The 14,550-nt window shown below is 53.4% G+C and overlaps 3 protein-coding genes across 3 annotated transcripts; 2 read left to right on the top strand and 1 right to left on the bottom strand.

The window, feature by feature from the left end:
- MONBRDRAFT_9737 (uncharacterized protein) lies at positions 1 to 1,895 on the top strand (the record flags this gene model as incomplete). The annotated part of the gene is made up of 4 exons (XM_001747501.1): positions 1 to 1,022; positions 1,135 to 1,231; positions 1,326 to 1,442; positions 1,674 to 1,895. 4 exons carry the CDS (start codon positions 1 to 3, stop codon positions 1,893 to 1,895), a joined length of 1,458 nt encoding a protein of 485 aa, XP_001747553.1.
- A 123-nt stretch (positions 1,896 to 2,018) lies between these two features.
- On the bottom strand, positions 2,019 to 4,097 carry MONBRDRAFT_27022 (uncharacterized protein; the record flags this gene model as incomplete). The annotated part of the gene is made up of 10 exons (XM_001747416.1): positions 2,019 to 2,102; positions 2,199 to 2,255; positions 2,324 to 2,425; positions 2,720 to 2,794; positions 2,932 to 3,093; positions 3,171 to 3,287; positions 3,399 to 3,443; positions 3,530 to 3,748; positions 3,839 to 3,922; positions 4,020 to 4,097. The coding sequence occupies 10 exons, from the start codon at positions 4,095 to 4,097 to the stop codon at positions 2,019 to 2,021; spliced, it is 1,023 nt and encodes a 340-aa protein (XP_001747468.1).
- A 910-nt stretch (positions 4,098 to 5,007) lies between these two features.
- MONBRDRAFT_37822 (uncharacterized protein) lies at positions 5,008 to 14,318 on the top strand (the record flags this gene model as incomplete). The annotated part of the gene is made up of 16 exons (XM_001747500.1): positions 5,008 to 5,502; positions 5,660 to 6,444; positions 6,682 to 6,878; positions 6,982 to 7,075; positions 7,175 to 7,506; positions 7,604 to 7,708; positions 7,824 to 8,008; positions 8,126 to 8,183; positions 8,286 to 8,497; positions 8,647 to 10,110; positions 10,507 to 10,926; positions 11,068 to 11,394; positions 11,533 to 11,784; positions 11,908 to 12,003; positions 12,128 to 12,237; positions 12,440 to 14,318. The coding sequence occupies 16 exons, from the start codon at positions 5,008 to 5,010 to the stop codon at positions 14,316 to 14,318; spliced, it is 7,011 nt and encodes a 2,336-aa protein (XP_001747552.1).
- Positions 14,319 to 14,550: the final 232 nt, after the last annotated feature.

The raw sequence follows: 14,550 nt of genomic DNA, 5'->3' as shown, positions 1-14,550 counted from the left end.
ATGGCTCGCCTTCCCACATTTCTGGTGGCACTCTTTGTAGTGGCGCTCCTGGCCTGCAGTCTATTGCTCTGGCATGGGTCTGCAGCATCACGAACACAAACGGCGCCTTCTCCTGCAAAACCCACCCTGCCACAGCCGCATCCATATGCCCATGCCTTCCACGTGCCGCGATCAGATGAAGATGCGCAAACGAAAGAGTTTTCGCCCAATCGTCCGCGCTTCAGTCGAGGATTCTCATCGAAGCAAAGTGAAGAAGAAGAAAAGGAGCCTGTTGCCGTGCGCTCTTTGAGAATCAAAGCCTCACCGCTTGGTTGTTTTTATTTGCCAATCAGCAAGGTGGATATACAGCCGACTGTGCTTCCTGAATTGACGCGAACTCGCTGCGCGCGTTTTTGTGCCGACCAGAGCTTCGAATTTGCCGTCCTCAACAAAGGTAACCAGTGTGGCTGCTTGCGCGCTTTCTCGGCGTATGAAGATGGACAACACAGGCAAAACGTCTGCTTGCAGCCTTGCTCAGGCTTTTCACAGACCACATGTGGTGGACGAAACTTCTGGTCGGAAGTTCTTCACATCGACTCTGCGTTACGACCCCGCATCACGTTGTACGTTTTCTCAGCGTCCCCTATCTCGCCGTTGGACTGGAGCATGCGCACCATCGCAAGCACATCCCGACGCTCGTACTCTTACACCGAGCAGCAGCTCACCAGCATTGCAAGCCTTGACGACACAAAATGGTTTAAAGAAGTCTGCATGGACAATCCTGGCTTCAAAGTCATGCTGGTGGCAGTTGAAGACCTTGCACAAGCGGCACAGAGAATTCCGGGACGCACTGCACTCTTGATTTTTGGTGAACAAATGAATCCCTCGCTTTTTCCCACTTTGCGCGCGCCAATATTTTTACCGCAGTGGCATCACCAAGCCACTCACCCGGAAAGCGCTCAAGAATATGATCTGTTTCCCATTGGCACGCGTGCTACTTTCCCGTCCATCGCTCCTGATCAAGTCTTGCCAGCAAGCACGCGGTACGCACAACAGCAAACATGCTAAATTCCAGTGTGCAACTATGCACTTTCTATTTGTATTTTTTGTCGGTCTCCCACTCTAACCGTGTCCCCCCTTTTTTCCTTTTATCAGCCAATACGTCGTCAGTTTAAGCGTCAATTGTCCCTCGGTCTTGCGCTCGACTATCCGTGCTGCGTTGCAACACGTGTCTCAACTGTTTCCTGGAAAGGTGTGTTTCTATCTTTGTCTGCAGCGGCGTGCCGCGAAGCAAAGTTGAAGTCGATGCAAGGCTTCAACTAAGATGGACTCATCATGTCGTGCAGGTTTACGAGCAAAGCCTCGTTCCACTCAATAAGGACGATCTTGATGCGAGCGATGGCCTGACGACGGCGGCCACGGCACGCATCATGCTGGCATCCTCTTTCACTATCTGCCCTTTGGTACGCGTAGCTATTAAATTGTGCAGTTTTGCCTGAGATGGAATTGGTGCTTTTGAACTGACAAGGCTTCGCTTTGCTTCTAAAACTCTTTGCGACACGTAGGAGCATGAGCTTGATTGGACCTGCTTTTATGAGGCCATTGAAGCGGGAGCCATCCCTGTTGTAGCGCAATTAGACTTAGGTGTTCGGTTTCCGAGCGATTTATTTGAAGCCCCAATATTGCTCCTAGAGGCGTGGGACGAGCTGGCATCCTCCATAGAGGTTGTGGCCCCACTCTCAAGCGTAATCGACAAGCGCCAACGCCAGCTTCAGGTCTGGTTTCGGGGAATGATGGAGGAACGACTTGACGCGCTTGAGCGTTCTCTGGAAGATCAACGTCGTGTGCTTCAGCATGAGGACTTTTGCTCAAGACACCGGAATCAAATGAAGCGTCAAAAGACATTCAAGACTTAGGCTTAAATGAAAGTAAACAAGAGCAACTATGATGACTCCATGCATAACTTGTTAATCGATCATGATGGCACACAACTAAAGCATTCACTCAAAAACTTGGTAATTTATAAAAAATGGCAACAACTATGCCTGAGCATTCTGCGCTTCACTTTTGAGAAGCAGGTTGTCGATGGCGTTGGCGATTTGTTGTGGGTCTCCTTTTATGGCCTGCAATTACAAAGTCGTGAAACATGAGCATCAGGTGGGACGAACATCACCACACAACAAGCGTGCAACACACATACACCCAAATCATACACGTACAACGTATGCTTGGTTGGTGCCCGTTTGATTGTGGAATACATTGGTGCCGTTGGTCAACTATAGATCAATGCAAGAGCGCTGTCAGGAGAAAGCATGTTAAAAAGCCCTGAAAAGTTGACACTTACCACCTCGTTCCAGCCACGAACGCTATCGTAAAATTGATCAATACCGCGTACGGCCAAGAGGGTGGTCATTGGGTCCCAACTAAAACGCCCATTCGAGGGGCCCTGTAGGGTCACACAAACACAGACACAGACACAGACACAGACACACAGACACACAGACACACAGACACACAGACACACAGACACACAGACACACAGACACACAGACACACAGACACACAGACACAGACACACAGACACACACACAGACACACACACACACAGACACACACACACACATACACACACACGCACGCATAATATTAATGGTCAACTCAGCAAGGGTTCGCTAATCTTTACAAGTACATCGAGGGGAAGGCTATGTAGCAATAGCACGCTTGCTAACAAAGAACGTACGTTGAAATCAACGTAGGCTTGACGACACGGATTGGTAGTCGGGAGTTGGTTTGTCATGGCAGCACCAGTGACAACCTGAAAATCAAAATGAATCAGGGGCAGGAACAGCAACGTTGGAGATAGAGGGGAGCAAACATGAGCCAAGGTAGTCGTGAGAAAAACAGCTGATCTGTGACAATGGCACCAGTGCTGCTCTAGCCGCAAGTCCATACCTCTTGACCCACGAAACTCCCCAAATAGGTGATTGGGATGTGAGATGGCCAGTGCTCAATCACAAACTTGGTTTTCACGCCAATGTTGTTGTGGCCAAAGTTCCACTCTGGATGAGTGGAATAGTGTAGGTAATTGCCCCCCATGACAGCAAAGTGTTTGACCTATGGTAAAGAAAATAAGTGCGAACAGGCCCACATGGTTTCCGATCAAGCTCCAAGAGGAGCCTCAGTGCGCACACCTTTGCGCTGACGAGCTCGATGCCCGACAAAGGGCTGTGCTCGTCGGCTGTTGAATTGATGAGATCCGCCAAGTTGGTCATAAAGCCAATGGATACAATGGTCACGCTGTTGTTAGCCTAACAATTGAGAATCAGCAAGCGGGGTGAAAGGCAAATATGCTGTGCATGTTTACTCAGCACGAATGAGACATCCTTGATGATTAGAAGATGCAGAGGCGTCGGCCATACCGCTGCTGCGAGTTGTTGTCGGTACACACTCAGCGCAGCGGGAACCTGCAAGCAACAGTGAAACAAAATGCGATCATGCAGGATGCGGAAAGTTAAGCGATGAAGGTAAAAAAGTGAACCCGGACACAAACCTGGTCGTAATTTTTGATGGGCGAGGGAAAGTGCTCGACAAGATCCGCCACGTACGCGCCTGTCTTGTTGGCGCCGCCTTGGCCCGTGGCGTTGGCATCAAAGGTGCCTTTGTAGGCACCGAGAGGGATCTTTGAGTGGTTATAGAACGTATTGAGCACGGATACGGCGCCAATACCCTGATAGAGACCAGTGTTGTGAACGATGGCCAGAATCTCGACCTAATCCGATGCCGTGATGAGTGGCGTGTACCAAGATTGAGTGTTGATGTGCATGAACAGGTCAAACGTCAACACTTTTGGTGCTCTCACCTCGCCATCGGCATGCATCTGATTCAGGATGCAGGTCGCTGCCACATCATCGCAATCAGTCGACATGTCTGTGTCCAAAATCACCTGAAACAGTCTTGTGTGAGTAAGATGGGAAGACCATAATAGTGCCCAAAGCGATTCGTAGAGGACCAACTTTTCCACAACGCCTGCTCTCACGTACCTTCACGGGTTCGGCCCAGCACACGCTGCTGGCCAGTCCAACCATGAGCAGCCAGCTCCAGTGTTGATGAAGCGCCATTCTCATGATGATGTTGAAAAAAAAAAGATCAACTCACTGACAGACCGTCGACAAAAGAACAAAAACAAAAAAAACATCAACATGAACAACTTTTTAAAACTTTAAAATGCACATCCTAATTTTTAAAACCAAAATTTTATAAGGACTGGTTGTCAGATAACGTAATCCATCAAACTGACGTTTCTCACTGTGTTGGCTCGAGCATCAAAAGCTCCGCGGCCGTGTCTGACGAACCGATGCCATAGGATTGGCTATGTATCGAGTGGGGAATATACATCCGTAACACATGACACATTTCAAAACAGCGGTAACGAACCCCGTTTGGCTGGGGACAGAAATCCAAAAAAGTTGCGCTAGCCACTCACGTTACCTTCCCTCCGCCCTTTGTCTTGATGCCCAAACACCCAATCCCCCCAAAAAATTCGCCCACGTTGGACATCTCTGGTGCTCACTCCTGGCGCTCGCTCTCTGCCGCTCCTCGGTCCTCGTGCGCTCCAAAAACAGGATCTGATCGAGCATCCTCCTTCGATGTGAATTTTCCTTTCCCCCCTACGGTTAGTCTCAACCGAGCAGTCTTCCCACATCCGATCCGCTCCTTCTTGTTGTCCATTCCAAACCCGCTACAATACACCAACGGTACCAATGCGAACACCATAGTCAAGGAATTCCAACCCCAACACACCACACACGCGCTCGGTTTCAGGTAGCATACATATGAATCTCAAACTGTTGGCTCAACATCTCATTTTTCTTTCACTTGCCCAGCAAGCAAGGTTCAACACCATCTTTGACATCCTTGACAGCCTACCCGAGTCGCTCTTTGCCGTTGAGACGGGCGAGTCATTGGCTCCGTCAATTGCTGGCAGCCCACATCAAAAGGCCCTGTGTCCCTCCCCACACCGCCGCCACCATGGCTCGCGGGTGCGCCGCCTCGGCGGTTCTCCTGCTGCTCTGCCTCTGCCTGAGACCCGCCCATGGTCTCGAGGGCTTGGCTACCCTTTTGCAGCCCATCACCCCAAATCAGCTTGAACGTATCTTCCAGACACAGACTCGCGTCGTCTCCCGCTCCGGGTCCGATGCCGATGCCTTTCTCACCCAGCTGCGCGAGACCGAACCCCTCGCTCAGCACATGGCGAGCTTGTTGGACTTTGAAAACATTTATGTTCAAGCTGCTGGCTTTCCCAATGCCATCCGCACAACACAGCATGGCGGCATCGACACCTTGCACAGCCCGCTGACGCTGGCCGAGTTCAAGAACATGAGCGATGTGACCAGCGTCGTCTACAAGCGTGAGTTTGACCGCAAGGCCCAGCCATCGGCCCTTGAGTCCCTCATCGAATCCGAACTCGGCATCGATGCCACCGTTCACGCCTACTTTACTCCTGCCAACGCCCAGACCCTCGAGGTACCGCCCATGCTTCCCCACCTTGCCTTGCCGTGCCTTGCCTCTCACCGCTTTGACACACGGAAACGCATGCTCATCCACCTCTCTGCTCACACGACCTCCTACTTCACTGTCCCTCTGACCCTCTGACCCTCTGTCCCTCTGTACTTCTCGATAGCCCCACACGGATCCATACGACGTCGTCGTGGTCCAGGTGGCAAACCAAAAACACTGGACCCTCTGTCTCCCCCAGACAGACAACGCCACCGTCTCCCTCTCAGAAGCCGACCGCGCCCAGCTCCAAGAGATCAAACGCAGCCACCTCGACGGCTGCACCACCTACACCATGTCCATGCTCCAGCCCATGATCTGCCGCAACGTCACCCTCCACCAAGGCGACAGCATGTACCTCCCCAAGGGCGTCATCCACTACGCCGTCACCACCGATACCCCCTCTGCCCATCTCACCATCGGTCTCTCCCGCACGGGCCGCACCTGGCTCGACGTTCTCACTGCCCAGTGCCAGCGCACTACCCTCCCCAGCTACGTCTGCCATCAGTATGAGGCACTCGCCAATGCTGTTGGTCAGACGCCTGAGGGCCTCATTTGGCACGAGCTGGCTGTGCCGGGCCTGGCTGCTTGGCGCGAACAGCTCTGCGCCAGCCTGAGCCCGCTGATTATGGGTGAAGAGTCGTACTCGCTTCTTTCGGCACTCAGTGGTATTCGCTTTGAGCAGCTGCAACGCAGTCTGGGTGATCGCTCTGGTCTCTACTGGCCCCGTCAAAAACTTCGCCAAAACCTTGGTGCTCTGTTACAGTGTGAACCCCAAGAGTTGGCCGAGCGTGTCAATGTGCATCACGATGCCGCGATTGGTCTTGAGCGTGATCGTCGCAGCTCAAGTTGGACGGCACCATGTGCTTCGGCGAATACGTGCTCCGCCTCTGGCTGCGATTGTGACTCAAGGTAAGTCGCTGCATTGCCGCTGGCTTGCTGTCGGCTATAGCCAACGTTTCCTTGCCTTGTTGTTATTTGACTGACCTGCGATGCCCCCTTTCCTATTCGGCCCCATATAGCTGTGATAGCGGTTGTGACAGGTATTTCTTGCACCAAGGCCCCTGCTCGCTTGCCCTTGTTGATCAACTCCGGCATGAGATACTGTCGTTTCGTCCCTCATCTCCACCATCTCTTGCGTTTATACAGCGGCTGCACTTTAGGCCTCAGCTGCGACAGCGGCTGTGATTCGAGCTGCGACTCAAGCTGTGAATGTGATGGCACTGTTGCCTGCAACAGAGGATACTATCGCTCCGGAGCCCAGTCGGAGGCTCAGTGCAATGAATGTGCTGCTGGAAAGTATCAACCAAGTACCGGTGGTACCTCATGTTTCTCCTGTCCTCAAGGTATGAGCGCATGCTTCTGCGAATGCAGACATTGATCCACCTCGCATGGAGGAGATGCCCGCCGTGTCATCTGCGACTGATTGCATGCTTGCCATTGAATTAGGCAAATACTCTGGAAAGGGGTTCAACGCTTGCTATACTTGTCCAAGCGGCAAGTATAACACCCAGGACGGCTCAAGTAGCTGTACGAACGCCGGGTAGGTCGTGTTCAATTTTTCATCAACATTATTCCTATACAACTGTGCGCATGAGCATTTATCAGCCACCACTCACCACGGCCTAATCCCTTGACGTAGCACCGGATACTATGTCAAGGATTCAGACCACACGCGCCGCCTGCAGTGCGCGGCCGGAAAGTATTCTGATACTTCCACGGCTAACTCATGCAAGAGTTGCCAGTCCTCGCCGTGGCCTGGCGAGTACCAGAATCAGGCAAAACAGAGCAGCTGCAAGGCTTGCCCTGACGGCAAATACGTCACATCAAACTCAGCCACGAGTTGCATCGACCAGCCTGATTTGACTGCCTCGTACTCGGCCGCGGCCAAGAGTATTACCATCAACGTGGGCAACTCTGCTGGCCGCTGGGGCCAGTTCCGCATCAGCCTGGGCCTTTGGCGCTCACGTGAATGTGGGTTTACTGATGGGAATGCGTGCCAGGCACTGCTTGCTCCGATGACCTCTTTGCTGACATACCGATACTGCGCAAATGTCGTGGGGATGCTTAGATGCTTATGACGATGCCTCGGGCTATCCCATTGAAGTGGATGCCTCCAAGACAAGCGGCTCCTATGACTCTGTCTCATCCCATACGCTCTCGTACCTGATTCCAGGTGCGCTTGGGCGTTGCGTCGCGGCAACTTACTCCGATGTGATCGCGCTCGCTTCGTCAAATCTTTGTTCCCAACCTTTCCTTCCTTACCCTTGTTTTGCAAATGTTCTGCGCAGGCCAATACTACTATCTGAAGATTGAGGCCATGGACAAGGACAACAATGAGTATGAAGATGAATACGCCGAGTTCAACATTGTCCAAACCAATTGCGGCTGCCAAGAGACAGACACGAGTGGACCGCCAGTCAACATGGCCGTTGAGCAGTACATGGGCAAGCTCTTCTTCTCTTGGGAGGATCAGGTCTGGTTGACATCTCGGAAAGCTTGCGACTTGGAGTTGATTGCCGTACCTGGGTTGGTAGTATATACTAACCTTTGCATGGGTTGTTGTTGTTGTTGCTTTTAACTTGTTTGTTAGAGCTACTGTGAAGATGGGTTCATTCTGCGCCGCGATGGTACCACATTCACTTCCTCCTGTGAGTAGCTCCCGCCTTGTTCCTTTCCTTGTCGGGTGGCCACTACCATGATAGGCATCTAACCCAACACATTGCTATGCCATTGGCTGTCGGGTGCCTTAGACGACGTGGCCTCCAGCACGGCATGTGGTTTGCTACACGAACCGGAAACGGTATTTGACGACATTATCATCTCACCCGAGGTTGATGTTGGCCAAGCGTATTCATACTGTGTTTCCGCGTACTCGAGTACCACGGTGATCTGGGCCGACGACCAAGATCTGGATAGCCGCTATGAGTCGAGCGAGGCCTGTGCCGACTATCAGGTGCAATGGGTGAGTGTTTGCTGCGCTCGCGCCGACTGGCTTGTCTTCATGAAGCAGGGCCGTTTCAACACTGACTTGGTGGTGTCTCTGTTCGTATTCCGTTTTTTTTTTTTTCTTTCTCTTTCTTTTTTTCTTTTCTGCTCTCCCGGCTTTCTCAGGAGGCCAAGGTGACAGGTCAGGTTGCGTTGGGCAACGACGAGTTTTCAAAGGTTCCCGTGGCCGACACCAACGTGTCATGGAGCATTGGAGGGGGGACGTTGTCAGGCACGACAACAACAGACGCCAACGGCGAGTTTGAGGTTTACATTCTGACAGATCTCCTCACCAACCAGTTTGAAGAAATGATTGTGTCCGTGGCCAAGACCTCTGAGGGCATCGAGCACACGTACGAATGCGACGGCATCTCTTGCACCTCGCGCACCTTCCTTGTGGAGTGGTTGACCTTTGAGAACAAGATTGAGTTTGAGGACACCTCGAGCGTCCCGCTGACGGGCTACGTCTACGCTGACGGCACAATCACCACGGCCAGCCCAGACGGCTGTGGTCTGCAAGACCACCGCGTGTGCTTCAACAGCCGCCACACCCACGGCACCATTGCTTGCTCCTACACTGACGTTACGGGCTACTACGTTGTGGCAGTGCCCGAAGGGTTGACTGTTTATGGCACAGTCGAGTATGAGGACCATGAGTATGAGCTGATGAACAACTCTCGCAGCCTGACTCCAGAGGGCAGCGAAGTCGTCGTTGACAGCATGGGCAACACGCTCAACTACTCGTATTTTTACGTGGACTTTGACGTTGTCAACGGCAACGACATCAACTTTCAAGATGTGACCAAGCGCAACGTCACGTTGCAGGTGGCGGGTGGCAAGTGCAACCGCACACTGGGCACGAGCACCATTGTCTTCACGCACGCGACCTGCGACATCGAACTGACCTATGAGGTTCTATATGAGAGCGTCCAGGAGGTTCCGGCCATCAACTGGATTGCCTCGTACGATTCCACCGTGGCCTTTGACAATACCTACGTCACGGACATGATGTTCAAGTACTACAAGGCGGCTGGCGTGCGTGTGCAGGACGTGGACCTCTCGAGCGAAGAAGCAACCGCCCGCTGGGAGTATCACCCGCAGGCCACCATCGAGCTCACCATCTCGGGCACCAAGACCTCTTCCTGTGACACCAAGGTCATTGGGCGCGACGTCGTCAGCGATGTAACAGTAACGGTGTACGAGGAGTTCTGGGACAACCAGGCCGACTGCACCTGGGTCGAGGGCAATCTGTACGTCACCAACCAGCTGGGTGAGACCACGGTTGTGGCTGACGAGCTCTTGTCTGAACAAGCCATTGAGCAAGAGGAGTATGATCGCTTGGTTCTTTGCAACACGGAATGCGAAGTGGAGCTGCAGCGCGACGATGGCGAGAATGCCGATACGTATGAGTTTACTCGTGGGGAGATGGAGATTCAAATGGGCGAGCCGGAAACCACTGCCGAGGTGGAGGGTGTCAAGTATGCCAAACTCTTTTCCGTTCGCTTCTCGCATGCGGTCAATATCGACTCGACGCTTGCCGTACCTGTCGTTGTGACTGGTGCCAAGGTTCTCAGCGACAAGTTTACGATGGTAGGTTGTGGATTGTGGGTTTGCTAGCACATGGATGATCCCGGTTTCTTCAATGCGCTGCAGCTGTTCCTGTCTGACGCCGGCTGTTCCTCTGCCTCGATCCCCCCCGCCCCTCCTTTTTTTTTTGGTTTTGTCTTACCTTGCTTTGTCTTGCCTTGTCTTGTCTTGTCTTGCCTTGCCTTGCTTTGTCTTGCAACACGGCTTAGGACTTTCCCCAATACTTTCCCCTATCCATCGTCTACGGTACGTGGTCTATCCGACTTAATGTTGCTTCGCCACTGCGCTTGGAACTGCCATCCTGATCCGTGATGAATTGGTGCCTTGCTAGATCCTCCGGGTGGCGCGAGCTACGCATGGTATGAGGCAGCCGAGTCTTCACTATCCTTGACCCATAAGGAATATGCATCCTTTGCCGGAGCTTACAGCCATATTGAAGGCGGTCTGAGCTTTGGAACGGTGATGGAGTCGTGTGCTTTGGTGGCATGCGTCGAGACGATTGACTACCATTCACACTTGGGTGTTGCTGCGGACATCAACTCTTTGGAGGGCAAGATCAAGACGAGCGGCAACAAGGACGGGTCCCTGCAAGTGACGACAACCTTCACGTTGGAAACCAGCGACTATTCTGGGACGCCCTCGGACCACCTGGTTGTCGTACCTTCCCTCGTTGTCAAGTTTGCCGAGGTCCGCGTGGTCTCCTTCAACTTTACGTCCTGCGAGTCAAACGTGGATACGGAGATCCAGTGGACCCTGGACAAGGCCAACGAGATTGGCGCCTTCTCCATCAAGTCGTACAAGTTTATTGAGATTGAGGAGGTGGGTGGGTGTTTCTGTGGCGGCTTGTGCTGAGAGCTTGTGCTGAGAGGATGCGCCTCCTGTTTGGTTTTGCCCCACCTTGTGTATCGCCCATGCAGGGTTCTCATACTGTGTTGTGTTTGGTTCTGACTGCGTACACAGCTGCCGACGTTGAGAAAGAACCTGGCCTACTACGAGGCAGAGTATGAAGAGCTCCTGGAAACTCAGCCAGACAATGTTGCTTCTCAGAACGAGACATTGACCAAGATCAGCAAGATCAACGAGGGCATTGACGGGTGGCAGTCGATCTTGGATTACATTGACACCATGACTGCCCAGGCCGAGGCCGGTAACCTGACCCGCCAGACACATTTGATGCCCTCCAAGCTCATGGCCAATGCCATGGACTTTGACCTGAACAAGGTCGAGGATGCGGAAGCCAATCTCGAGGTCAATGATGCCATCAGCTTTAGCGGTGGTGGCCTGAAGGTACAGAAGCATCCACGCGCCTCGCGCCCTCCGCCCTCTGCCCTCCGCCTCCTGCCTCCCGCCCTTACCGGGTGTGACAGCTGTATTTTCCCTTCTCATCAATGTGACTGTGTGGTTTGATGTCGGCCTGGGCTTTAGTATCGTTACGAGAGCACTCGTGAGCAAGAAGCAACGTCTACCAGCGGCGACTTTTATCACCTCGACTGGAACGCGCGCATTGTTGGTGACCACGACTTCTCCGCCACTGTCATTGGCGGCTATGTGGGTGCAGACGTGGGTGGCGAGGGTGAAATCAACGACCAGGACACAACAACGAATGGCTCGAGTACCACCGCCACCTTTGGCTTTGAGCTGAGTGATCCAGACATGGGTGATGAATTCCTGGTGCAGGTGAGACCTTGCACACCACTGTGCAAAGTGCGCAACACCACTTGCAACGCGGCGTGTCACGGCTCACCAAGATGTGGGTGGCAATGGCATTCTTGTTGTGCTTTGCATGGGGTCACCTTTTAGGTCTATCGTGACCCCTATTTCAACACCATGGTGTTTGCCACGATTGCTGGTTCCAGCTCGTGCCTTCACGAGGACAATACATATGCCTTGCAGCAGGTGCGTTGCATTTCGTGCCCTCCCCTAGAGTGTACAGCTCGTGTGCCTCTGGGGCACGACACCGATGGGGCTATTGCAGTGAAGCGGCAGTTTCACGTTGTTTGTCTTTTCATTTCCCCTTTAGCCACGATTGCTTGTGACGCGCACGCCGGCTGGGGAGGTTTTCCCGGATGCCGAAGCCTATTTCACCGTCCTGTTGCTCAACGATGCCATTGGCTCTGCCTCTTATGAGCTGTGAGTGTTCTGTTTACGCCTTTGAGTGCTGAAGAATGATGATTGTTGTTGTTGTTGTTGCTGTTGTTGTTGTTGTTGTTGTTGTTGTTGTTGTTGTTGTTGTTGTTGTTGTTGTTGTTGTTGTTGTTGTTGTTTGACCGCGTCCGCAACAGTTTCCGACAAAGCGTGCCCGTCACCTCGTCTCCTGTGTTCGGTAATGTAGGTATATTCGTGACGAGACGGGTGTGTCCGTCACGGCAGATGGCCATCGTCTCGTTCAGCCCATTGTGTTTGAGCAAATGCCCGGTGAGTCGCAGTACGAGCAAGTGATTGCCGTGAAACGCTATGACATGAGCCGCTACACCTTCAACGTGATTCTGGGCTACCGGTCGCGCTGCGAGAGCATTGAGTTTGTGGGTGGCGACGATGCTGCCTTGGCTGAGCTGCAGTCCTCGGAAGTGACGCTCTCCGTTGAGTTTCTCCAGCCCTGCTCCCAGGTTGACTGGACTGGCACCATGAGTCGCGAGCGCTCGTTCCTTGTCAACATTGAGGAGAATGCCGAGATCTTCCGCGTTACCCTGGCCAACCCTGAGACATCCTCTCGCCGCTGGGAAGACAATGGCCGCCTGGAGGGCGTGCATCTCATGTACCGTCGTGTGGGTGACGTGGACTGGGCGTACGCCCGCAACGCCAGCGGGGACATTCTCAACTTTATGTACGGCGAGTCGGACTACGGTTATAGCACCCTTGAATGGAATACCGATGGTGTTCTGGACGGGGAGTACGAGCTGATGGCAGTGAGCGAGTGCACTGCGGCGGGCCTGGATCCGCCGGATGGCATCAATGAGGTGTTTTCTAGTACGATCAGTGGCCGCATTGATCGGGAGGCGCCAGGCGTCTTTTCTCAGCCCGAGCCCGTGGACGGTGTCTTCTCTGCTGGCGATGTGATCTCAGTGAAGATGACTGAGGATATTGTGTGCAGCCGCCCCTTCCCTTTTTATGTGGCCGTGACTGTTGAGGGGCTTTTCGAGCTAGGTACCAACGACATTGACATTGAGTGCAGCGGCGACACGCTGTCACTGTCGCTCTATCGCCACTTCTCCTCGGCCACCTTGGCTGGCTCGAGTGTGACGGTTGTCATCACGGGCGTGCTGGATCTGGCGCAGAACGCAGCCAGTGAGATTAGCTGGACGTACGAGTACGAGGCCCCGACGACCACGTCCAGTGTGTCGGTAGCCATCAACGACCTGGTCCTGACGGTGACGTGGGACGAGGCCTACGCGGACATCAACAGCGAGGAGGCACAGGCGCTGGCCGCACGCATCGCCTCGGAACTGGCCAGTATCCTCGGCGTGGCGACCTCCCGCATCTCTGTTCAGCGCTTCTCCGAGGAGGCTGACAACCGAACGGCCGTCAGCTTGCTCTTCACGGCAGCAGCTTCTGCGCGTCGTCGCGACAACTCGGAGCAGTCAAGCGAGGTCTTGGTGTACCTCCTTGAGCAAGCACTGCAGAACGGTGGCAATTTTTCCGTTGTGTCCGTTGATGGCAATACTTACCTGGAAACCAGCAGCATCATTGATGACGATTCGGATGGGGAGAGTAGCACGACGGCGACACCCACGGGAGACTCGGACAACAGTGCGTCGGCCTCTTCGGCGGACATCTCGGCCCTCAAGGACGACGTCACTGCCACGTTTGTCGTTTCTATTGTGACGATGGTGTTGCAGTTTGTGGTGATTGTGGCCCTGGTGTGGTGCTACAAGTATCGCGGCCAGCGCGCGCATCTGGAGGGTTCCTCCAAGCACCAACGCCAATTCCAAGTGTTCTCGGCAGGGAGCGCCAAGTCGACCCGCACTGGCAAGCAGGACAGCAACTACAGCTTTGCTCAATCTCCCGCCCATGTGAACACGACATATGAGCTGGCCAACCGCCAGGATGTGGCAAACCCAACTTATGAACTGGCCTATCGCAACTCTGCGCACGGACAGCGTCGCGTGACCAGCACGGACTTGGATGCCATGACAGACTTTGCTCAATCTGACGTTGAAGAGGAGCATGCTCTGCCTGCAACCGGGCGACGAGTGAGCGTCGTCTCGGCGTAGATGCTGATGATCGTCGGTTCTTGCATGCTTTCTGCCCATGCTAACCTCACTAGCTCCTTGATATTTTGAGCCTGTGCATGAGTGTTTAACGTTTGTGAGTTAGTGGGATGTTGAAAATTATTAAAGGCCGCCAGCTACCACCCACCCTGCCGGTTCTGCTCTTGTCAATGAAAGAATTGACATGTTTTTAAGCATCGCTTTTTCAGTCGGCGCAATTCAAAGCAAAGAGCCC

This window comes from Monosiga brevicollis, genomic scaffold (assembly GCF_000002865.3).
Source record: "Monosiga brevicollis MX1 MONBRscaffold_17 genomic scaffold, whole genome shotgun sequence".
Classification (NCBI taxonomy): Eukaryota; class Choanoflagellata; order Craspedida; family Salpingoecidae; genus Monosiga; species Monosiga brevicollis.
The sequence above is the reverse complement of the archived record's forward strand: the minus strand, read 5'-3'. Positions and strand labels throughout refer to the sequence as shown.